Source organism: Epinephelus moara, chromosome 7, assembly GCF_006386435.1.
Source record: "Epinephelus moara isolate mb chromosome 7, YSFRI_EMoa_1.0, whole genome shotgun sequence".
Classification (NCBI taxonomy): Eukaryota; Metazoa; Chordata; class Actinopteri; order Perciformes; family Serranidae; genus Epinephelus; species Epinephelus moara.
This window is the reverse complement of record NC_065512.1, coordinates 18,040,100-18,066,170: the sequence shown is the minus strand read 5'-3', so window position 1 is coordinate 18,066,170 and position 26,071 is coordinate 18,040,100. Positions and strand designations below refer to the sequence as shown.

The window sequence follows — 26,071 nt, the reverse complement described above, 5'->3', positions numbered from 1 at the left end:
CCTTTAACCGCAGAAAATAAACTCGGTAAACTAGCGCGTGAAGTTGATGTCAGGTTGGTTGCGAGCTCCTCTGACAAACGCCATTTTATGAACCAAAGTTCATTAGTGACAGCGGAGGTTCATTCTCAGTCCGTTTGTCTGGAACTTCAAAAGTAACTGAGGTGAAACAGGAAGTAGGTGAGGAGCTACAGATTTACACATGCGCCTTTTCACCCTGAGCAGAGTCTGTCAGGATCAGCTACCGGTGTTATGGTGAGTTGTGTCTGCCCTCGGGAGTGCATGCACCTCGCGGGAGCGCGCACAGTGAGCGTGCATTAAGTAATGGACCCTTTCCTGTCATTGAGTAAACTTCTTTTAAACAATCATACACACTTCTTAATAAATTCAGTGCTGTCATCATCCTTCTGCTTGGCAATTGTTATGTTAGCACTTGTTTTAAGTGCATACTTGTCTAATGCACGTAGCTAGGCTAATTTATACAATATAAAATGCCATAGGCCTGTGCTAATAACATTAGCATGTTATATATTTGTTTGGAAAACGTGTTTAGTGGAAGACAGTTGTTTTGTTGGTGAACCTTGGCAGTTGTGATGGAGACAAATTTTTTAACGTTACCTTTATTAAATGTTGCTGTTGTCCCTGGCTTTATGTGAGAAGAGGAAAAGTTCGCTAGTCGCTAGGCTAATTTATACAGTGTAAAATGCCATAGGCTTGTGCTAACAATGTTAGCATGTTGTGTTTGTGGGGAAATTGTGTTCAGCAAAAGACAAGTGCTTTGTCTTTAAATCCTGTGAATGATAGTGAAGCCAATGTGTGTGCTTGTGATTGACATTGTTGCTATTAAGTCACATTTTATGTGTCTTTTGAATCAACTAAACTTTACAGCCCTTGACAGAAATCCTGCTGCCGTCTAGTGTTTTGGAACTGCAGAGTGACACAGACACACACCCTCAACCCCCAGCTTCTTGGAGGCACCACTGTGTGGACGCATTATTTGGCAGATGTATATTTCATAAGTTGAATAAATACATATTGGGGGGGGCAAGTGGCAAAATCCAGGGCTGAAAAATGAAACCAACACAGAGGTGATAAAAGAAATTGCAGTTCTTTCAACAGCCACTTGAGGCTGTCTCCAGAGGCCAGTCAATCCCCATCTCTTTAACTTTGTTAACCAGTAGATATCTATTAGGAAGAGACCATCATTTTTTCCCAGCATAGGCCCTGAACAAGCTCATTCCAGGTTACTAGTACGTATATATATATATATATATATATATAGATATAGATATATATATGTATATATTTATTTATTTATTTTTTTTTGTCATTTTACAGGAAGCTGGTTAAGCCCATATCCTCTTGAGACCCTGTGTTCTCATATGAGGACATCACATTTTGGGTTTACTTGACCTTATACTTCATTCTACTTAACTAAGACCTGTTGTCCTCGTTTGTGGACACTTTTTTGTGCCATCTAGTGGTAGCAAAAGCACAATACACTAATCCATGTACAAACAAGATGGCAGCCATCCCCGACAAGTTAGTCTGCAAGTGATCTCCACCCAAAAGTGGACCTGATGCTGGGGCAGCGGTGGCTTAGTGGATAGAGCAGGTGCCCCATGCACAAGGCTGTTGCCGCAGCGGCCCGTGGTCGAGTCCAGCCTGTGGCCCTTTGCTGCATGTCACTCCCCCCCTCTCTCTCCCCCCTCACACTCACCTGTCCTGTCAATTAAAGGCTAAAATGCCCAGAAAAATATCTTTTTTAAAAAAGTGGACCTGATCAGATTTTATGTTTGAAACTTGTTTATTTACGATAAATAATTTTGATTTTTTTATACTTATCAGGTCCTATTGATCCCAAATAGCTAGGAGAATTAAATATGCAAACAAAACAATAGTTCAGGTCTTAGGGGGATATACCTGTGTGTACCCTCAACTCAACCACGTTAGCTACATCCATCATTTTTGCCTCATTTTTGCCTAGTTTTATTGTTGTTGTTGTTCTGGTAATTTAGTATTGTAGTTGTATTGTTGTTGCTGCTGTTATTGTTGCAATGCCTTGATGTTGTGTTGTCTTGCTATTGTTATTGTTGAAGCTGTTGTGTCATGAATATGCTCTATTTTATAATTGTGTTTTTATATAATAGTGTCTAGCAGAGAAATTGTTCCCTGTTTCCTGCCCAGGGACTGCAGATGACAAATAGCTTATAGCTAACTCTGGTGCAGCTAAGTAGCTGTGCTCTGTTCCTGTTAAATGAATAAATTAAGTGAATATTGTTTTACAGTAAGTGGGACCTGATGCCCTCCTGCGTCTACAGCGCCACCCAGCATCTAGCGGTCATTAGCAGAACTGCAGCTTTAACCTACTTCCGCTTTGGCTGCTCTGATGTGGTGAGAAAGGTTCACTCGCGTCTATTGACAGATTAAAACCTACTGGGATTTGGACTGTCCGAGGCGCCCTCAAACGCATCACAGGCTGTTCCCTCCTGCACTGGTGCTCTGGGTCAATGCGACTCATGATCAGGACCATTTGTGTGCAGTTGTCAGCGCTGAAACGCAGCCCCAGTTTAGGTAAGAAGAAGTGTGTAGACCAAGGGGGCTGAAGGATGATCACAACATGCCGCAGGAGGTTCAGATGCTCGTCTTTTGCTTTATCACACTTGCTCTGTCGATTGTCGCCACACTGGTGTGTTTGAACGAGAAAGGTAAAGGGAAGGGAACACGGTGACATGTTGTTTCACTGCAGCGCACTGTTAGCTTTACTGTTAGCTTAGCTACATGCTGTTAAACATGACCGGAGTTCACAGGTGAAGACATATAAGACATGAATGGGTTAAAAGCGGTTGGGATCGGGCTCTCTAGGACCCCGCAGACACCTAGCATGGGCGGAGGAGCAGGCGGAGAAAGGTGAAGTTACCCTCAGACTACTGATCAGAGGTCAGTTTTGAAATCCCACCGATGAAGGTGAAGGTTGTGCAAAGGGCTCGGGACACCGATCCCCGGTCAGTTCACATCCAAAGTACAAAGCTACGCATTTTGCGAACGACGTAAAAGGATAAACACAGACGGCTAGATTTGAGCTAGCATACAAAGAGTTGATCCGTACAAGATACTGTGATGTTCCCAAGTTGAAAACTACCACCATCGTCCTCACAAGTCCGTCGAAGCGACCTCAATGGCCGGTTGTTGTTGTTGTTGTTTGGGATAGGCGGCTTTGATGCGGCTCGGAGCAAAGATCCAGACCCAGACGTCCATCATAATCCGCAGTGTCAACATCTCCATTCAACTCCGCGCGGAGCAGGTGACTCTGTAAAGCGAGCCCTGGTTTTGGATCCGCGATGCAAGCGAACACAACGCGGGGCTTCTTGTGGTCGGATGTGGAGACGAGGACGTTGTTGAACATCTGGGGGGAGCAGGACATCCAGGCGGCGCTGGATGGAAACTTCCGAAACAGCTTCGTGTACCGCGACGTTTCCCGGAGGCTGGGGGCGATGGGGTTTGAGAGGACGCCGGAGCAATGCAGGGTGCGCATCAAGAGCCTCAAGAGACAGTACTTGTTAGCCAAGGAGGGCAATCTGCGCAACAACGGGCAGTATCACAAGATCTGTAAGTTTTATGACACCATGGAGAGGATTTTAAGCAACCGGCCCGCTCTTGACCCTCAGGAGTTCATAGAGGGCGGGGCGGGAGGAGAGGAGGCCGGGGATGGCCTGGAGGAGGATGGAGAGGATGCTCAGGATGCTTACTCCGAGAGCACAGGGGAGTGTCCTTACCCTGCAGAGACTGAAGTCAAGTTGGAATACCCAACTGTACCCATCCCTATACCAGTTAAAGTGACAGTGGGCAACAACAGTAAGTCAAATTTCAGTAGTTTTGCTGTGTTTTATGAATGTTTTTTGTGTATGTATACGCTAAAAGATGCATCACACCCCTCTCTGCTTCAGGCACTCCAGTAAGACCGCACAACAGCAGCCAGCCGGCCAGTAATCTCTCAGCCAGGGCACCCAAACGTGCGAGGAAGCGGCGTGCAAACTTCCCCATGGAGAAACTAATGGAGCAGTTCCTGGAGCAGAGCGCCCAGGCTGAGGACAACTTCTACCGTATGGAGGAGCAGCGGCTGCAGGCAGAGGACCACCGCAGGGAAGCCGAGCACGCCAGGGAGCTGCACATGCTTCAGATGCTCGGTCAGATGTTCTCCAGCATCTCCTCCACGGCCAGACCCGGCTCTGCGGCCAGTCCCTCCAAAACAGCTCCTCCTGCCCGCGCTCCTGCGTTCTCCAGTGCCTCCCTGTCGTGTACACGAGGCCAGGCCGGTCACCTGAGACGCCCTTCACCCCAGACAGACTGTTGCACCCAGCAAAGTCAGCTGTTGAACCCAGATCCCCAGGCTTTAGGTATTAGTTTCGGTGTCATGTGAAGGCTCAAGGTGGAAATTAAAGGCATGTCAGGTGTAATGTGACGATGGTCACTCCAGTACGCTGTTTTTCTTCAGTTAGGTGATTTGGTAAATTATGGTTATTCGCAGCTTTATTTGTTGTTTTTGTCGCCAAAATTGTGTCATCTTGTATCTGTGGAAGGTAAAAACATAGATTAGAAACCAACTGAAGCAAAGCAATTATCCCACACTTTAAAACTTTGTTTATCCCCTCAGTGTTTGACCGCTACTACAGTTTGGGGTCGACATCACACAGAGGTATGGACGATGACATCCTCTCACTGGTGAAGAGCATAGTCCCTCCACTGACATCCAAAAAGCACAAGGGACAAGATGGACGTATTGGGATCATTGGAGGATGCCAAGAGTATGTCACAGTTTGTCCTCAGTTTCATTCACCAAACAAGAGTTTAGTTTGTCATTCTCCTTCCTTATTTCTGTCAATCTCCACCCCTTAAAGCTACACTGGAGCTCCATACTTTGCTGCCATCTCAGCACTGAAAGTGGTGAGTGGTAATTCTGTCAGATATATCTCAGTGGTACTCAGTCTGAATTGTCCAGCTCTGGTGTAGTAACAGTTTGTCAAACCTTTGTCTCGTCTCCAGGGAGCCGACCTGTCTCATGTGTTCTGCACCAAAGATGCTGCAACTGTAATCAAATCATACAGCCCTGAGCTCATAGTTCATCCTGTTCTGTAAGTACACACCCACCTGGACCAGTTATCATCTCATTTTCATTTTGGCAGAACATCATTCTTTTGTAGGATCTTCTGACTGGTGTTTCTATTATTTTGTTTCCAGTATCAATGACAGAGACACGTCTGTATAATCCCGTACAGTTTTACAGCACCTCAAAATACATCCTCAACACCTCTCTTATTTTAGACTGTGCTATTTTTATATAGGTGTACTTTACAAACTGGCAACTGTGTATATGCTTATATGCATCATAGAAACGTGCCAAAATGTGTATAATTTAAAGGGGAGCATCATCTAAATGACGAATTCCATTGTTATTTCCGTGGCCTGGTAAAGTTAAATCAATATTTTAGAACATGAGCTACTCTTTCTCATAGCCAGAAACCAGAGAAGTAAGTTTTAGGGTGTTTTCACATACAGTCCTTTACAACAAAAAGTGGACCAACGGAAAAGGGACTCAGCTCTTTTTGTGTTCACACTATAACCTATATATAATATATATAGAGGCAGTTTGTTTTTGTACTTTGACGTGGCATTGCAGAGCGGTTATGAAGCCCTTTGCTTTCAGATGAACTTAAAATTGGAGGAAAACCTTAGTGTTTCTGTGCTGTAGACTGTTGCCATTTGATGTGTTTTACATTCCACATGTGGTGACGTGCAGTAACTTCCTTGGACCAAACTACTCATCTTGTGTCCTTTTAAGCATTACAGGCTGACGTGGTTCTTTCAGTTTCTTCAAGTGTCCCAGTACAATAGCATGTGATCTAGAGGGCTAAATACAGCGGCAAAGAGCAAAGCAAACCTGGAGCGCTTTGTGTTGACAATGCACAGGTTAAGTGACCCGCACCGTGGAACCATACTCAGAGGGGCCTGAGTTCTCATGAAGTGTTCACATATGTGCAATAAATGCTGAGTCACCGCTCTGAGTCCATTCAGAGGGCTAAAAAAAGGACCAAGTGTGAAAACACTCTGAGAGTAGGGGAGTGCAAATATCACATCCTACCATCACATCCAGACGAGCTCCAGATTTTGGTAAATATGCACATAGTGTGCATGGGAGTTACACTTTATTTGAGCTACAGAGGCACGTACACATCCTTCCTTTCAACTGCTGGCCTTCACTTTGTGTGGGCACGGTTGCCATGGTAAAATTGATTTATAAAACTTTAATCAGTAAAAGAACAGAATTATTTATTCACAAAGCATATAAAAACAAACTTTTGGAAATCAGAGCATAACCAGGATGGGTCATAACTGTGCATTCAAACACGTCTAACACGTGTGTCTTTATCTGTGTGTGTGTGTGTGTGTGTGTGTGTGTGTGTGTGTGGGGGGGTGTACCAAGGGACAGTCCTAATGCAGTGGAAGAGATAGAAAAATGGCTCCCAAGACTTCACGGCCTTGTGGTGGGACCAGGTCTAGGGAGAGAAGAAGCGTTACTGAGAACAGCAAAGGCACGTGGATTATATATACACTCTCCCTTCACTCACAACAGTGTCTGAGGCCAGCTGCTTGTGCATGACCACAAAACTGAACTCATGTTTTTAACAGTTAGATAGAAGGCAGTGATAAAGTCAAGCTGCACAAAACAACTCCTTGTGTTTGGCTTTCTGTGACTGATAACTGATAACTGGTGAGTTTAATTTCCCAGAAAACATGGCCTGTAGGCATGTGAGAATGTCAAAGAAATGAGAGAAAGATCTGATGCTAGCTCATGTGAACTGATGCTTAGATGACATTGAATTGTTGCCCAACTTTGATTAGACTGATGAAAGAGTGCATGTAAAGATGCCGTTTAGTGCTGCCTTAAGAGAACATTACAGTGTGCTTGTTGGACAAACATTACTCAAGTATAATGTTTAATTTGCCTTCGCTGTAAGTAACACATTTTCTTGTCTTTTAGGAGGTGATAGAGAAGTCTAAAGCACGAGATATCCCTATAGTCATTGATGCAGTAAGTCTCAAGTTCCAGCTGTTGAACAGATGGGATCTTATTTGCAAAGCTGTACACAATCACTGAGTGTGTGCGTGTGTATGTTTGTGTGTGTGTGTGTCTCATTTGTTTGTTTTCAACAGGACGGATTATGGCTAGTTACACAGCAACCATCTGTTATTCAAGGGTACCAGAAGGGCATCCTCACACCTAACATCATGGAGTTCACTCGGCTGTACGAGGCTCTGGTGGGTCTTTCTGCATCGTTGATTCAATCAGCAATTGACGGCATATAACATATAATCATGTGTGTGTTAATGTATGTGTGTGTTGTCTGTCTCAGCACCATGAGCCCATGGACAGCAGTGATCATCAACGCAGCGTCATGCAGCTCAGCGTAGCCATGGGCAACCTCACTATGGTGCTTAAAGGAGAGCATGATCTCATCACAGATGGCAGTAAGGGTTAGTGTCAATCCCATAAACATTTATCTTTTCCAGATGATCTTTCACCTTGCCACTCGTGTAAATCACTCCTCAGATGTGACTTTGGAGAAACTTCAGAGCTCTTCTTCTTTTGATTTCTTCTTCGCAGTGGTCTCATGCAGTGTCGAGGGCAGTGGGAGAAGATGTGGTGGACAGGGGGATCTTCTGTCGGGATCTATGGGAGTTTTAGCACATTGGGCACATGCTGCCTCTGCAGCAGGAACAGTCAGAAGGTGAAGACATGATCAGCTGTTTGTGCAGAGTGTTTTAAGAGTAGTGCGTGGCACATTTAAAGGACCATACAAATGTGTTTTAATGTTTAAGCACAAAACATGCAAAGTGCATAAACGTTACATTATGTAGACTATTCCAAAACATTCTGTAGTTTTAAAGGGAAACTACACACATTTTCTAAATTCATATGTCAATCCTGTGGTCCAAGAAAGTCTATAAATATTAGTGAACAAACTACTCTCTAATAAATCCAAAAACTATAGCGCTGAAACTGTAATTTGTATTGTCATAGAGTATAGACTGAATCTTAATGGTTATTTACAATAACCTCGGTGTAGAAAATCCTCATGTCATGTACATAAAATCAAACAGCCTTGAGCAGAGCCTGCCTCAGGTAGCTAGTTTTAAGGCACCTAAAAAAGGCCCACCAAAAAAAATCTATCAGTTTAAGTGTACACTATATTTAGAATATCTTTACCAGCTCAGTCTGTGTACCAGGAACAGAAAACAAAACTAAGTCTTGCGATCTCAGACTACAGATACAGTCAGGTCTCTGATAAAAAATGAAAGAATGAAATGAATATATGTAAAAATAAATGAATAAACACCAGTAATAGAGCCTATAAAAGGTCACAGATGGCCAACCAGCCCTGGAATAAAGCGCACAGTGACGAGTGAGGGCTTAACATTTTATAACAAATCTCAGTGCACTATAATATGTAGTATCTAATGTGCAAACAGTGCAATTAAACGCTATTGTACTGGGACGCTTGAAGAAACAGACAGAACCACACTGGCCTGTAATGCTTGAAACAAAGCAGGACGAGGAGTAGTTTGGTTCAGGGAAGATACTGCACGTCTCCAGATGTGGAATGTAAAACACATCAATTGGCAACAGTCTACAGCACAGAAACACTAAGGTTTTCCTCCAATTTTAAGGTCATCCGTAAGTCAGGGGCCTCATAACCACTCTGCAGTGCCACGTCAAAGTACAAAAAAAATGAACTATGTCATATATGTTATATATGTTATATATAGGCTATAGTGTGAACAGGAAGAGGACTGCGGCCCCATCAGAGCTGAAGTTGTTGAGAAAGAGAACACAACTGAGTCCCTTTTCTGTTGGTTCACTTTTTAGCTTTAGTTGGGGAAGCTGAATCTTTACTGCTTTTATTTGTCTTATATGACAATGAAATTAATATATCAGGGTTTTGGACTGTGATTTTCTGTCATTTTGTAGATAAACTGAAAAACAAGAAACTACGCATCAAAACAATGTGTTGTTTCTCTTCCATGATTATGCAGTTGGGAATCAATCAGGGATTAAACCACCAGTATGGTCTTTTAAAGTGTAGAATTGTACAAATAAATACATGTCAAGTATATCTGTGTCTCTGTGTTTCCTAATCCATCATTGTTGTCCTCCTCCAGTGTAAATCCATCAGTGGTTGCAGCATTCGGGGCCTGTTCTCTCACAAGACAGTGCAACAGTCAAGCATTCCAGCGGCACGGCAGGTCCACCACCACATCAGACATGATCCAGGAGATTGGCTCGGCCTTCAAAAAGCTATTTGAAAGCTAAAAACACTGCCAACAGAAATCAAAATTGTTGTTTTAAATCTATACATAAATACTCGATTTTGCATTCTTAAAAGCTGCAAGTATAGCCCGTGGGTGGGCTGGTGGAAAAATGTTGTCATCAAGTTGACTTTGGATCGAGATTAGAGCGGTGTGGACTTTCCTTGCAAGCACGGCCCCTAAAAATCTGGTGCAAAAAAATACACTGACCTGTTTGTGTATTGAATAAACACTAAGAATACCTACAGTCTTCCATCTCATGTGTATTATGATGAGTGCATTCAACATGCTGAGGTGGCTAAATTTTTCACAGCCCACCAAAGAGACTGAGATGATGACATAAATGGGGCCACAGGAAACCAGAAATCTGTTTGGATTTTGAAATAAATAATAAATAAGGTTTTGTGTGTGACTTTTTCACTGCAGTGTGCCTTTATTGCCTCGAGGGGGCAGTATTGGACAATGTTTGAGTTGGAGCATGGAAACATACCACGGTTATATTTAATGCACAAAGAAAGATACTGTACAAAGCAAGGGAGCTGCTGGTGTCTGCTGTGTATCCGAGCGGGAATATATACAGTAATGATAAAAAAGAGCCTGAATATAATGCTGAAAGCTAAGCGGAAGTATATGTTATTGGGTTGATTCACTTGTATCAGTGGTTGCTATAGCCGCTTCGCGCATGCGCACTGCTAAAACATTTGTTCTGGCACTTTTCCAACAGCTAACGTTAGCCGCCGCTGGGCTAACAGGACGCTACAGTGGTCCACTCTACACGACCTAGCATTAGCAATAACAGCCAGAGCAGCATCACGGAGTGTTAGCTTCAGAAAACTACTAATATCCTCTCAGGTAAGTTCACCTGCTAGCCGTCTAGCTGCTAACTAGATAAGTTTAATAAAGCTTTGTTGAATGTTTGCGGCGATAACTGTCGTGACTCGTTTAGTAACGTTGTGCGTTGGAAGCTAGCATAGGCTAATTTGGCTAACGGTTACACTAAGCAAACGAGAGAAATACGACCGCTTAAAATGTCGGAATGGTTGCTATTGATATTTTTATGATGCTAACTTATGTGGTTTGTCGTCGTAAAATTAGCTTATTGCTTAAACTGCTCTGTGGTTGTTTACGTTGTTGAATGAAGTGCTGTTAGCGTCGGTTAATCTTTGTGTTTGACACATTAGGGCATCGTTTGCTTAAACTTTCAGCGCTGTCAGCCAGCGATTAAAATCTATTAAATCCACCTAACGTCACTGGTAAATGATAGTTAGTTGTGTACATTTCTTGGAGTTGGCAAGCCAGTCTCAAACTTGCAAGGAGGATAAAGTTCGTAAAGGTTATCTGGCGTAGCAGGGTACGTTAATTGTAGTTTACGTTAATTATCACGACTAAAATTAGACACTGAAACTCTGCTGCTGATGCTGAAGATATTCAGGCTCAGCAATGGACATGTTTGAGGTTAATTCCACATTAATATGTCGGTTTATTACTTGGTTTACGTTAGTTAGCCTGGAAATGTAACGTTAGCTACCTAGCTAACAGTGTTATGCTACTGTTGAGCTTTGTTATCCTCTCCATTGGTGCGGAAAAGGACACCCTGAGGTGCACAACTTCAACTAACTGCTATATTTTGTATCTGAAATCACCCGGTATTTCTTAGTAATGTGGTTAAACTGTGTTATTCGGCTCAAACTAGTTAGCTCTCCGTTGGCAGAGTCTTAGTACACGTAGCAATTTTCAGGATGGCTGACTCCAGATCAGCTGCCCCCTCCCCGTTTCACATCTTGACCATCATAGTCTGTGTTTCCGGACTGACTTAAGATAATTTGTACAGGAAACAAAATGCACAATGATATTTATATTAGAGAGTTGCTAAAAAATAAAGTATTTAAACGTGTGCAGCAACAACACCCATTTTATTAATGATTTATTGTTAAGAATAAACACACTTTCTCAAAATGTCAATTTTACAATCTTCAGAAATAAAAGTTATACAAAGGAAGATGCTTAACTATTAATCAGTAATATTGAAATCAGGTTATCTATGCAAAATTCTAAGGTGTATTAGTAGATGAACAGCTGGCCTAGAAAGACCACATTGAGTTGGTGTGTTAAAAAAAACTATGAAGTCATTTGGCATCATTAGAACTTAACTCGATAGTGAATAATTTATGTCTGCTAACACTCTTATGTAGTTTAATATATCCATGCATATCATACTGTCACATCTTTTGGGCCAGTACATATCCTCCTTCCCTGCGAAAAATACTTCAATCTTAAAGAAATTTGATTGGCAACTGCAGCAAATCGTTGGGAATCATCGGCTCCTCTGTTCAAGATATTTAATCTGCTGTCAATTTTTAATTTTAACATTTGTCAAACAGATATTTTTTATGTATATATGTAAGCACAGCTTACCAGATGTATATCACAACTTTCTCTTCATGAACTCTGATGTCCGTTCATATCCAATATGACAAGCGGGGGATATTTATCTTCCCTATTGTTGCACAATACTTGGACAATATGCTTTGAAATACAGAGGACCATCTGTCCATCATTACTCTCATTTAAATCTAATGTGATAAAACACCTGTCATAGTTAATATATAACTTACGTTGATGTGTATGTGTCTGTTTCATAACTTCTTGTTTTGTCTGTTATATTCTCATGTTTAAGAGAGACATATTATTTGTAATAGACTAGATTTGAAATTCTAAAGGGGTTCTTACCTCTCCTGCACAATCCCTGCCATGTTTATTTTTATATACTTGTTTTTAATCACATCTTGTGTGCTAATCAAATTCAAAACATTTGTTGTTAACAGGTGCAGGTGTAGCTGGGGTGCAGAGGGACCCGCGATGTTGAACCCGGCCAACGGCGACCCGAGCCACGTTGTTGTGAATTATGTTGAGGAGTATTTGGACCTGGTGGAGTCACTGCCTTTTGACTTGCAGAGGAGTGTGTCCCTCATGAAGGAGATCGATGCCAAGTATCAAGGTAAAGAAGCGGGACAGTGTGGACACCGATGTGCAAGACATAAATCTCTTTCTAATCAAAACGATCTAGTAAAGGGTTTAATAGTAATGATATTGCATTTTATTTATAGAGCGCTTTTCATGGTACAAAAAGACACATTGCATCAGTTAAAAATGATCATAAAGTAGCATACAGTAAAATACACACAACATCATTCACAAATTAAAAGTCGTTTTGAAAAGATGAGTTTTGATGAGTGATTTACAAAAATCGTCAAACATTGTAAACAAAAATGTAAATGTAGCTGTTACTTCTTGGGAATAACAGGGAATACTTATTTTGAAAGCACTATGTAATCGGGTACTTATCACAGAAAAAATGCTGGCAGTGTGTGTTTGGTACACTTTGCGCATTTTGCAAAATAATTCGAGAGTAGTAAAGAGAGAGTGTGCAGTGATCAGGTTGAGCCAGCAGTAATAATCTGTGCTATTGTACATTACAGATGAGCATGCACAACACATTGAGAGTAAACGTATGTTATACAATCTCAATTCCAAAAAGTTGGGATGCTGTGTAAAACATGAATAAAACAGAATGCAATGATATGTAAATCCTTTTCAAACAGCATTTACTGAACACAGTACAAAGACAAGCTATTTAATGTTCAGACTGATACAGTATATTATTTGTTATTATTTTATACTCTAATTCTGAATTTTATACCTGCAACACATTAAAAAAAAAATTGACAGGAGCGTGTTTGCCACTATGTTACATCACCTTTTCTGCTAACAACACTCAGTAAGTGCTTGGGAACTGAGGACACTGATTGTTGAAGTTCTGAAAGTGAAGTTTCTCTCTCAAGATTTACAAATGGGCCTCCCCAAAATCTAGTAAGATTTAAAGACTATCTGTGTAAGAATGGGCCCAAATCCCATCTGAACACTGTGAAAGATAAGCTAGTGTCTTGAAGCTGGCATTGCAAACAAAGGCTTCTCCAAATAACTTCATATTAGCGTGTTCAATACCTTTTCCTGTGACATTTCACTTGATTGCAGATAGTTTTTATGAATTGAAATGTTAGTTTCTTTATCAATATAGTTTTTTATTTAGTTATACCAATGTCTGGTCTAAATTTAATGTAAATAGCTGCAGTGGAATTATGTTTAACAAAAAAAAAAGATGTGTTGAACAACTGTTCTCACCTCTGTGTGTTGAAAATGATATGCAAATCATTGCATGGTGTTTTAATGTACGCTTTACGCAGCATCACAACTTTTTTGATATCAAGATTGTACATGCATGTTTTTTTTCTTACTAAACCCAGTAAATTAGCAGGTACTTACCAAGTGTACCAACTGAACACTTATCAGATTACATAGTACACTGTAGACATGTAGCTACAGTACAATTACACACTAAATTGTAGCTGCATGTCTAAACCCACCAGCTCTACTCCCCTCAGCAACCACTTTGCTCTCTCAGCAGTCTCATTACTATCCCCCAAAGTAGTCAGTCTCACCTCCTGTCTTATCCACGTGGCATGCTTGATCAACACACAGGATGCACCTTTGATGTTCGTTGACCTTAGACTAAACTGACAGACTGATATACATTGGCTAACCTTTCTGAACTTCACAAAATCTTTAATGTAGTAGTGATAATTGAACCTGTATTCAATGCATAGTAACTGGCATATCCACACCGAACAATTACACCTTTCACAAAATACCTTTCACACCACATAATGCAATCTAGAGAATAATTCAATATGACAAGTAATGAGCTGAAAGTTAACATTTCTTTTGTGTGTACCTCTGGGAACATGTTGAGTTTCATTATTCTTATTCCCACTTGAATGTTCCCCCCTCGACTTTTTTCTCTGGCAGATGTTCTGAAGGAGCTTGATGATGCTTATGAGCGGTATCGCCGGGAATCTGACTCACTTCAGAGGCGAAAGCTTCAGTTATCCATTCAGAGAGCGCTGATTCGCAGTCAAGAGCTCGGAGATGAGAAGATCCAGATTGCCGGTCAAATGGTACGTTAAGAGAGCCCTGCAGCTGCTCCAGTGGAGCTGCGCATTGGCAAACTCCCAGGTCTGAATGTGTGCAACTGTGCGAGTACAGATAAGTGCTTTCCTGGAACGTATGTGCACAGAAAATCAACCCCAAGTAAATAAAAAGAAAAAAGGTTAGAAAGACCTGCTAAAAAGGTCTTTTGTATCAGATTCTCCATTTTGCAAACATTTGAATTTCACTGAAATCTGTTCCAGGAGAAACTTCTTTAAACACTGGCAGAACTCCAGCAGTAAATGCTGAGTCTTCTTATTATAGTCACACACCAGGGTTACCAGAAACATGACATCATATCTAAAAACTTTACCCTTTGACATATAACAGATGTGTACAATGGATATTTTGGATAATTCTCTAAATATAAACATTCTCCTTTATTTTTAAATCTTAGAGAAGTGGTGAACCCTTTTCTTTTCTGTCTTTTAAATTAAGCAAATCAAGAATAATATGCATAAAACAAATATTTCCCATTTAAGTTTGTATCCTGATTCATCCAAGGAACATCATATTACAGGTTACCACCTTATTCTTAGTCTAGGGATGTCACCAGTTAACCACCAACAGTTTGTTGTGCTTTTCACACTGCACTTAGCTGGAGGCAAAGTGAGCTGGGAGCTACAGGCTAAGAAATATTTCACACTAGGCAAGGCAAGGCAAATTTATGTATATAGTACATTTCATACCCAAAGGCAGCTAAATGCCTTAAGATTAGTCAGGTGAAGTCAATGTTCATTATAGCAATCACAAAGCATTCCTTTAAAGGGCTATAGCAATAATAATTTGTAAAGCCCAATATCACAAGTGACAATTTGCCTCTGGGGGCTTTACAACATAGGACATCCCTCTGTCTGCCGACCCTCGCACAATCCTGACACATTACAATTGGGTTAACCCGGACTCTTGCCTAAGGCTTGCTGGCGCTGTTGCAGATCAGGGCTATCTCCTTAAAATTTACTTAACCTAGGGCTAAAAGTTGAAATTGTGACACAGGGCTAAGTATTATGTTATGATGAGTTCTGTGCCCCTACTGACATTAAACCATGGCCTAGGAGAGGTGCAGTGTGAAGCGTATAGCCCTGGGCTCAGGTTAACAACGTGTACAGGAAAAAAGGCTAAGGATAGTGATGCAGTACGTTTACATGACATTCAAGAAAATCGATTTATTGTGTTAGACCAACTAAAACCGGACTTTAAAGCACACGTAAATATGTTAGTCCAACTGAAATTGTACTAAATGGAATTTCTCAAAGTCAGACTAAGACACCCAGATAATGCAACTGGGAGTCAAGTTACTCCAGCATGTATACAGTCAATCAGACCCAAACTGGCCAAGGCACTGCGTATGCTCCAGTGTCCACCCCAGGCTTTGACTTGGAAGTCGAAAGTATTAAATGCATAACAGAAAAGCCGGTAACAACATGGCAAAATCTACATCCAGAGCTGTCTATTTTTGGACGGACAGAATGTACAGAGCTGTAAAGCTGTCCACCATAGCACCAGTTTGACGCTAGCTAACTGTAGCTAATTCGTTTCTTGATTGTTTGGTCTGTGGCGTAAAAGGTCAACCGGAGAAATGTCCAAGACTAACAAGCTAAAAGGGGATATATCGCCACCTATCGTAGCAGAGTCGGACATACTTCAGTCAGTTAATCGATTCCCCTCCTGTGCTTGTACACTGGGACAAAGACAGTAGTCCAAATAAATGGCCTAGTCGAGCTGCAACTGTAGCTCCACTTAACCAGGCATATAAATGTACAGATGGGCTAACACAATACAGAGTGAAAAGCCTATTTAAACAGTTATGTGTGTTGATCTAAAGGTTAATTTACATGCACACACTCCACAAACAGCTTGAGAGAGACCCGCTGCTTGCTCTCTCTGATGCGGCAAAAACACACAGTGCGTGTAGAAGAACACAGAACATGAATGAACGTTAGATCCCCTAGACATGTCTTAAGATTTAAATAATCAATGGAGTTACACTGCTGTGCCTCATAGGTAAATGCGCAAAGTATTTCTCTTATGGTTTCTGCTGCAGTGGGATCACTACAGCAGCTATAACTGCAATCCATGCATCACTTATATACCTTTCTAGCTGGCTCATCAGTCTGTTGTGTGCCCTGAATATGAATATGGGCACAATGAAAGGAAAGAAGTTAACCGAGCCCAATCTATTTTTCTTTTTAAATTGCTTGAGCCTGGCTTGAATCGACTCAGTGTGTCGGGTCCCAACGAGCTTGCAGACCTTTATACCACAACCTGGCACATGAGGAGGGAGAGGCAGAGTGTGTCTTGGAGTGGAACTTGATGGAAATCTCTCCATCTGTGACAACACATTCTCTTTTACCTGAATGCTGCAATAAACCTCAGCAAAGCCAACAGAAAAGAATAGGCACAGAACACAAAACATTTCAACGTCAGCACCTCTAAAAACTAATAGGTGTCCGTCTCTTGAAAGTAAAGTTACACAAATATGAATGTTTTTTGTTTCAGGTGGAGTTGGTCGAGAACCGAACGCGACAGATAGACTGGCATTCTGAACTTCTCCTTTCCTCTCAAGAAGTCCCAGAGAGCCACGTTCCCACAGCAACATCCATGACAACCACCGCAGCGTCCATGATGTCGTCCTCATCAGCCACCGTCACTCCAGGCAAAACTAGCCACCATGACAAGAAACGCGATGAGGTTACCCCGGGCTCAGGCGGCGGAGACAAAGCCGGAGGGAAGCGCTCAAGACGTCAGAAAAACGGAGACAACCGGGAAAGTTACAGCGGCCTGGATCACGCCGAGGAAGTGGGCGTGGGGGCATCCCGGGAAAAGAGGGCCAAGACGTCATCGAAGAAGAAGAAAAGGTCAAAAGGAAAGTCTGAGAGAGAAGTGTCGCCTCCAGACCTGCCCATCGATCCAGACGAGCCGACATACTGCCTGTGTGAGCAGGTGTCCTACGGCGAGATGATCGGCTGTGATAACGATGAATGTCCCATCGAGTGGTTTCATTTCTCCTGCGTTGGGCTCCATCATAAGCCCAAGGGCAAGTGGTACTGCCCCAAGTGTCGGGGTGAGAATGAGAAGACCATGGACAAGGCCTTAGAGAGGGCCAAGAAGGAGAGGGCGTACAACAGGTAGCTCGCTACGTCCGGCCCGATGAACACTACTCCGTTAAAATTTTATGACTCGTCTTTGTTTCCATTTACTGTTGACACTGTTTAAAGTATTGGATGCTGTAAATAGTTATTTTTGTAACTGCTGCATAGCCGAGAAACAAGATGGCTGCTTCCTGGTTGGGATCATTTTTAAAGAACGGACACAGTACAATACAACCTGCATGTAACTCACATCCCCTTTGTTTTCATCATGCATGCCACATCACCCACACCATTATATGTGCTCAATTAACAAATAAAATGTTTGTAAACGAAGATAAATTTGATGCTTTTGGTATAATGCAGAGTGGATATTTTTTACAATATGTGACTTATTGTTAGCAGGAATTACATGCCATGGGCAATACTTTTTTAAAGTGACTATAATCTATGTTTAAGACTAGTAATGCGTAAAATGACAACGTCAAAACAAGATGCTAAAGGGGTCACTCAATCAGTTACGAGTTATTAGAGGGAATACATCACCCACAGGGTCATTTGTATATCAATTACTCACCCTGTTACACTGAATTTGATAAAAAGCAAAAGCAAAATTCTCGCATACCTCCACAGTGAACCAAGAATAAAAAAAAAAGCAGAAAATTCGTGATAAATTGAAGTATGGGGAGATTGCGTTTAACAACATCAAAACTGTATCAGAGCACCCGTTTACAAACTCTCACATGACTCGTGCAGTATAATCCAAGTCTCATTTGTCCAGTTGTACGCTCAGTACTTCGCAAACATGCGTTTTCATAAGAAACTTAAGATTGAAAACAAAATTTTGTGTATGAACAAGTAGTGTGCCTGGAGTTCAAACTCATGCACTTGCCCATGTGCACTACTTGTATGCAAAGTTTTAAATATTTAAGGGTTTGGCAAAAAGGCCTGTGTTAGGGTAGACTTAACAAACAGCTGGATAAATGAGACCAGGGTTACACCGAGGAATATACAAATGAGATGTGGATTTTACTGTGAGACAGTTTTTTGTTGTTAATTGCTAAATATGATGTGCTGTTAAAGGGTAGGTGTTATACGCTGTAGCTTCAGCATCTAAGTTATGTTAAATTACTTTGTTTTGCACTGAACTAGCCAAGTATCTGCCATTTTCTGTGAGAGGCTGTGACTTTATTTACATGATTTTGTAGATTAATACTTGATGTTCTTATTTCTATTTGCAGAACGAAATATATTCTAAATTCTAAATCTAATGTTAACAGAGGTTGACATAGTTTTGCGGTTGTTTAATTAATCAAGAATGTTAACTGGTTTTAGATTCTTTGTTAAACTGTGGAGGCATGCGAAGAAAAAGAGTTCTCATAACGAATTCAACGTAACAGCAGGTGAGTAACAGATGTGCAAATGATCATATTCCTTTAATACAGAACTCAAATGGTCGTATTCACACCGAGTTATTGGTGGCTATTGGTCGCTATAACTGTTCCCCCCTGCCACTACTGGCCGTGAAGTGACCCCCTTCTAAAACAATTTAAAAGCATGAGATGTGGAAAGAATCCAGTCCTCACTCTGTGTTCTGACTTCTTAAGTTATACAAAAGCTAATACAAGGCTCCAGCAGTTTAAGTTGGACAATTTAAAACTGTTTTTTTAGCATGAAAGTCTGCATTTCAGTCGACAATACTTGTTAATTGAGCAGTACTGGAGGGGTAGTAACACAGTGAGGAAATTAACTCAGACTCCTGAAGCCACATACAACCTTTTACTTCACTTCAGTGGGCATTTTCACACAAAATGACAACTGTGGATTTCGTCCACCATCACTCAACACTGAAACAGCTTTAAAAAGGTAATTTTGTGGCCACTACAAATAGGAACAAAAAATTCTGACCTCCAAGGACAAATTAAAATCCCACACCCAGAACTCAAATACAGTGGTGTACATACACTATATAGTGAATAAATGTGATTTTAGACAGCCTACATTCTCCTAGACTGTATAATAACTTAGCTCTAAATAAGCAGAGGAACACCTGAGATTGAAAACTGACAAAAAATTTGCCTATAACCCAAGTGTAGTGTTGTCCTACCATGAGTTTAAAATCATACAACAGCGGTGACAATTCTGACCTGTTTAACCCTGTACTTTCAGACTCCTTTCACACATATTTAACCCTTTGAACTCTTGATCTTTGAGAGCAAACTGGTGTGATGTCTTTCAAAAACACGAGAAAAAGACAATGTGCAACTTTGTAAGAAATGTCCCACAAATGGCAAGGAATTATTTTAAAAAACTAGGGGAAAAGAAACAAACTCATAACATTTTTAAAATTATGTTACAGTATGTTTTAACAATTTTCAAAAATATAATTTAAGCACTTTATTCCACGTCATTTCCTTTTCTTTTTTTTTTTTTTTTACAAATTTCTTGCAGATTTTTGTGTCCTTTCTTCCATCGTTGCTCATTGCCCTCTTCCCATGTTTTTAAAGTAATCAAACCAGTTTGCTCTCAGGTTTCAAAAGGTTAATTTAAATGTATATTCAATATATGTAACACTGTGGAAATATAAGTGAAAACACATGCAATCCAGCAGCAGCTATTTCACCTTAAAAAATAGTCATGCTTCATCAATAGAACTAGAGGTCACCTCCCCGTGCTGCTACAGCCAGGATTTAACTCCCATGTTATTTAGTGGCAAGGTGATTACACGGATACAAAACCATGGTTTACCTTACAGGCAGCCCTGTGGGTCTTCTTAACATCGATCTCACTAAAACTGAGATGCAGCACAAGCTTATAGAAACTCCTGTCAAGGCAAGAAAAGTAATTTTTAGTTTAGGTCAATATTATTGAATTTGCTATTACAATAAAAAGCTCCTCACATAAAAATGGATTCGCCTTTTTTTTTTTATTTACAAGTGCTGAAAAAATGACATGGGGGACAACCAGTGCAAAATCTGTACATAAATTCAGTTGCAGGTTTCCTATATACATGAGTACTGAACAGGAACGTGAATACACTCTTTCTGTCATGCATGTAACAGAGTTCACAACACAGCAAAAGACACGGTGTAAAGATGTCTGATTTAGTTGTAGTCCGTGATGCTCAGGCTGCTCATTCTTCCAAGGAAAGGTAGGATGATTACATCGGAGCCGACAAACTGCCTCGTGAAAACAAACCGCCAGAAAAGATAAGGAGCACAACAGAGGACAACCCATGACTTAATTCATACACCCTTCGAAACACTGAACATAATTAGTCATGGGAAGTTATTACAGCGAGTAAGAACACACCAGGATTTTTGGGTAATGGCCCACAAGTCCATACTGAAAAAACATCAAGGCAAGATTCAGCACATTTCCCCTGATGGACTGGAAAAGGGGGACAGAATAGAAAAAATAAATCCCTCTTGGGCAAAAAAAAATCTATGATGGGAAATTGAAGGTAAAGTGCATAAAAGCTTAAAATCAAAAAGGGGGGAGGAGGAGGGCAAAAATTAAGAGGTACTCCACTAAAACTTGCAGCACACACAGCTTAACAATGGAGAGAGCAGCTATCAGGATTGTCAGGTCAACTGTCTCTCCAGCTTTGTTCTACGATGGCAGACACACGCTTCTCGTATTCCCGCTTGTTCTCCTGGTACAGCTGAGCTGCCTGACTGTTGGCTGGACTGTTGGGGTTTGGTTCATCGAGCAGGGACTGGAGGAGAGAAGAGAAATACTGAGGGTGAGAAAATAACCGACCTGCATCCTCATTCAGCTACACTGCTCAGAAAAAGTAAGGTAACACTTAAATCACACATCAGATCTTAATGAACGAATTATTCAAGTTGAAAATCTTTACTTGTGCACACGGTATAATTTGTTGAGAACAAAATGATGTAACAGCGATCAATGGAAACCAAAATCATCAACCCACTGAGGGCTGGATTCAAAAATCACTGAAAATCTGATCCAACTTGCATACATTTTATCACAGCAACCCATGCAGTCTGGGTATGCTCCTGATGAGTCAGCGCATGGTGTCCTGGGGGATCTCCTTCCAGACTTAGATCAGAGCACCAGTGAGCTCCTGGGCGGTCTGTAGCGGTACTTAATGTCCCATAGGTGCTCAAATGGATTTAGGTCAGTCAGGGGAATGAGAGGGCCAGTCAATTGCATCAATGCCTTCCTCATCCAGGAACTGCCTACACACTCTGGCCACACGAGGGCGGGCACTGTTTTGCACCAGGAGGAACCAGGGCCCACTACACCAGCGTAAGGTCTCACAGTCACTCTGTGGATTTCATCCTGGTACCTAACAGCAGTCAGGGTACTGTTGGCTATGACATGGAGGTCTGTGCGACCCTCCAAGGATATGCCTCCCCATAACCATCACTGACCCACCGCCAAACCAGTCATGCTGGATGATGTTACAGGCAGCATAACATTTACCATGGCATCTCCAGATTCTGTCACGTCTGTCACATGTGCTCAGTGTGAACCTGCTCTTATCTGTAGAGAGAACAGGGCCCTAATGGCAGACCAGATAATTTCTGCATTGGGCCCTCATGCCACGCACATGGAGTCTGTTTCTAACAGTTTGGTCAGAAACATGCACACCAGTAACCTGCTGGAGGTCATTTTGTGGGGCTCTGGCAGGGCTCTTCCTGTTCCTCCTCGCACAAAGAAGCAGATAGCAGTCCTGCTGCTGGGTTAAGCCCTTCTACAGCCCTGTCCAACTCTCCTCATGTCATGGCTCTTGAGACTGTGCTGGAGGACAGAAAACCTTCTTGCGACCACACGTATGGATGTGCCATCCTGGAGGAGCTGGACTACCTGTGCAACCTGACTGGGCTGCAGGTGTAAGGAGAGAGCAACTGTGACCACCACATGTAAAACCATTCCCTTTTTGGGTGTTGTCTTGCTTTTGCCTCTCCATTGCACCTGATGTCACTTTCATTTGCACCAAAGCAGCTGAAACTGATTCACAATCACTTGTGCTTTCTGATTGGACAGATTGATATCTCTGAAGTTCAACTGACTTAAAGTTATACTGTGCTACTTCAGTGTTCCCCTATTTTTTTCAGCAGCATACTTAGTCACAGGCCTTCACTCATGCACATGTTGTCATTTGGTTTCAAGTACATTCATTTTGAACAAGGCTTAAAACTAATAAGGCAGAAACACCAGAATTTTCCCACTTGTCATCTGACTTCTGCAATCATCAAAATATCTGATTTTGTAAATATATTTTCTAAAATTATGCTGCAAATGACATTTTAGCACATGAAACAACCATTAAATATAGATAGGATACTAAAAAATGTTCAACAGTCTGTCCATCTGAACAACTTTTTCTATTTCTGTTATTTTCTGTTTCTATCACAGGAACTGTTCAGCGCAGACTATTTGGCAAATCAGGGCTAGATTTTTCCATGAGCTCTCGAGTCCAGCTCTTTCGCAAGGTAACTTGATTTGGGCAAACATGGAGGGGACGAGTGAAGCTGTGAATACAGAAACCTGTATAACTTGAAATAATTATTTTCAGGAAACTTTAAGTTTCCTTTTGAAGTAATTTTAGTTTATACTGAAGTGTTCTTTCATGTGAGGCAACTGTTTTTTTGTTTGTATATTAGTTCTGAATACAAGAGGAAAAATAATCAAATGTGATTAAGTGTGGTACAGTTATTTTAAACATTTTTAACTGAAGTTACAGAACCTACCTGGATAGATGTAAGAATAGAGGACACATCATAAGTGGGACTCCAACGATTCTGTAGGATGTCCAAACATATACTTCCATCTGCATAGACTGGATAAAAAATATGGTTATACACTATACACAAATTTCAACACCATCACGTGCCAGAAGATGAGACAGTATTCTTACCATTTGGATGAAACATCTTTGACACAAATCGTACTGTGGGGGGTTTGTTGGGGTATTCTTCTGTGAACTCTACAATGAGTTTAAATGTACCTGGGGCAAAGATAAGACACGAAAAACATATTTATGAGCCATTAATGCTGACTGTGTCTTAGCAGTGAGTAATGGTGCCAGGCAGATAAAGTGTGTTGGAGCAGTGACTTCTCTCAACCTTAACACTCCCTCTATCAACACGACATTGTACATATATTTCAAGTTTAAGAACTAATGTGAATAAAATAAAATACTTACCGTCCTCAAATGGAGTTCCTTCAGGGCTGTGAGGTTAGAGAAATAAGCATTTCATCATTCATTTTGCACACACAAACATACAAGATCTATATGCATGTACATTATGGATGTGCATTAATGTCTTACCCAAATATGACTGCATTCCACACCATAATGTTGTTTTCAGATGGGGCACCACTGACACCAGCTGGAGGGTCCTCTTGTAGCCTTTGTAACAAAACAGAAAGGAAAAAGTTTATAGCAGGACACTATATTCACAAGCAGAAAACCAAATTTATTCTGCCAGACTCAGGTGAATACCCTGATTGAATGGCCTCTCTCCTCTTTTAACACACAGCCAAATTCTGTATTTCAAAAAAAACATAGCTCTATGTTTCACCTTCACACCTCTGACTAGCATAAGCAGACTCAATTTCCTGCCTTAGTTGTATCATTTACACATTTAACCCTGGGGATGTTTAGTTCAGCCTTATGCTTTGAACAAATAACATATCACAGCAGCAACTACGCAACTGTTTCTATCAATCCGTCAAGTCAGTGCCACGCGTCATGTAAATATAGGCACTGTAATTTCTCACCAACTACAATGCAACATCTTAAAGGTTTTATCAGCTGAGATAAACATTGATGTCATTACCAACTAGTCAGCAACCAAAGTGTGTTAGAGACCCTCACATTGTGTCATGTTAAAGTCCAAGTTAACATTGGATTAATACTTGTGAGAAACTTTGTCTTGATTTTATGATTAACGTTCCCTTAAAACGAACATCTCATTGGTATTAAAAGAAGAGAAACTGTGCTTCAAGCAGTGGTACAATACTGATCTTCTTAATATATTGGCCCTGGCAAAATACACTGATGTTAAAGAATAAGAATAACTTTATTCATCCCCAAGGGGAAATTCAATAATCTGTCAGCTCATCTATTATATGTCAAAGAATTATAAAGCCTGATGGCTGTTGGTATATAGGATCTTCTGTATCTCTCTGTCCTGCATCGAAGAGGTGAAAACTTAAATGTTATTTTACAACAAACCTTTGAAAACATGTCTATCTAATGCTGTCAGCTGCACAATCACTAACGTTACTGGACTACAGAAGCTTGTGAAAGGTATTAATGACGTACTAAGAAACACTTATCATGACCAAAAGCTATGTTTGAGGACACTGATAGTTTTTTGGCTTCAGCTATGGCTTAATGTTCATCGCGATATATTCCTACTTTATAGTGCTACATCTTCAAAATAAGTCTTCCCATGATAACTTCCCTAACACCAAACTTTGATTAACTATTTTACCGGTGTAGTTACTGTATGATTTTAACACTGCTGATGTTGGTTGGCAACGTCAAGTTACACAGTCTAATGCCAGGAAAAGAGAAACGACAGGCTTATATTAACGGAACACTTACGTTTAATGCGTTGCATTAAATGTGTTTTGACCAGGGATAAAATGGCCAACCGGCCACGGATATTTAAATGCTAGCTAATTGATGGAGTTAGCCAGTAGCCGTAAACTGTGACAGGAACTCTGACGTTAACCGACTAGAATGCTAACATGTATCAGCTAGCTCAGTTAGCATCTAGCTACGGACGAAGCGCTTCAACAAAATAACACTATTTCACTTTAATGTTTCCGGTTCGTAAAAACCTAATAAGATAGTGTTTGCGTTACGTTCATAGTTTACTATTTAAATTGGTGATTAATAGGTTTAAATGAAAGAAAAAGCGTTCCGGTTAGCTATGCCAAGCTAACGTAAGCTAGGCTAATGTTAGCTGTTTTCGACAAATCATAGCTAACTATGATTATCGGCATCGGGATAATTTCTGACCATCAACTTACCGTTTAAAATCTCTCATAAGTCTTCTTCTAGCCGGGGTTGACATGGTTTAACTTTTGAAACACGTACCGACGACACTGATACGTCTACGGGAGTTTATTTTATCAAAACGCTGTATTGTATTTAATGGTTATTTGACACCTTCACAGTGACCCCGTTCACAGCAGCCCGACGCTTTCCGTCGTTCTCTCGATGATGCTGACTTTCTGGCAGGACCAGCTAGGTCTACTGGACGATACCACACCACGGAAAGAGGAGGGGACAGTGTCGAGTGCTAAATTTACCAGAATTTTATGGCAGTGGAAAATCAGTACGAACTTCCGGTTCCGTCATGAAAATATGTTTAAAAAAACACATTGTGCTAGATACCGGCAAGATACATTTATCTATTTCGTTGTTTCATTTAAAAGTAATTATTTCACTCCCCCATTTTCATCGAGGGCGTCGTTTGTCACGGGGCGTGGTCACAGTGACGTGATGTTTGTGCAGCGCAACTATGACGAAGGTCGCCCCCACTGACAGGTGACTGTTGGCAACATAGACATGTATAAATGTC

At 41.1% G+C, this 26,071-nt stretch overlaps 3 protein-coding genes across 6 annotated transcripts; 2 read left to right on the top strand and 1 right to left on the bottom strand.

Moving 5' to 3' along the window:
• Positions 1-128: 128 nt before the first annotated feature.
• naxd (NAD(P)HX dehydratase) lies at positions 129-9,763 on the top strand. 4 transcript variants are annotated; one of them, XM_050049536.1, is made up of 11 exons: positions 2,722-3,852; positions 3,945-4,394; positions 4,652-4,802; positions 4,896-4,941; positions 5,041-5,129; positions 6,479-6,587; positions 7,037-7,087; positions 7,210-7,314; positions 7,410-7,530; positions 7,661-7,784; positions 9,217-9,763. In XM_050049536.1, the coding sequence occupies exons 1-11, from the start codon at positions 3,339-3,341 to the stop codon at positions 9,365-9,367; spliced, it is 1,911 nt and encodes a 636-aa protein (XP_049905493.1). In that variant the 5' UTR covers positions 2,722-3,338; the 3' UTR covers positions 9,368-9,763. The 4 variants fall into 4 exon arrangements, with proteins under 4 accessions (XP_049905496.1, XP_049905494.1, XP_049905495.1 ...); XM_050049539.1 differs by lacking the exons at positions 2,722-3,852; positions 3,945-4,394 and adding an exon at positions 129-252; XM_050049537.1 differs by lacking the exons at positions 2,722-3,852; positions 3,945-4,394 and adding an exon at positions 2,250-2,705.
• Positions 9,764-10,018: 255 nt separating this feature from the next.
• On the top strand, positions 10,019-20,941 carry ing1 (inhibitor of growth family, member 1). Its single transcript, XM_050048464.1, has 4 exons — positions 10,019-10,215; positions 12,189-12,361; positions 14,230-14,378; positions 16,909-20,941. Exons 2-4 carry the CDS (start codon positions 12,223-12,225, stop codon positions 17,539-17,541), a joined length of 921 nt encoding a protein of 306 aa, XP_049904421.1. The 5' UTR covers positions 10,019-10,215; positions 12,189-12,222; the 3' UTR covers positions 17,542-20,941.
• On the bottom strand, positions 20,406-25,729 carry ube2al (ubiquitin conjugating enzyme E2 A, like). The gene is made up of 6 exons (XM_050048465.1): positions 25,518-25,729; positions 23,803-23,883; positions 23,677-23,702; positions 23,389-23,478; positions 23,222-23,310; positions 20,406-21,216 (listed from the first exon to the last, which is right to left on the bottom strand). Exons 1-6 carry the CDS (start codon positions 25,559-25,561, stop codon positions 21,088-21,090), a joined length of 459 nt encoding a protein of 152 aa, XP_049904422.1. The 5' UTR covers positions 25,562-25,729; the 3' UTR covers positions 20,406-21,087.
• Positions 25,730-26,071: the final 342 nt, after the last annotated feature.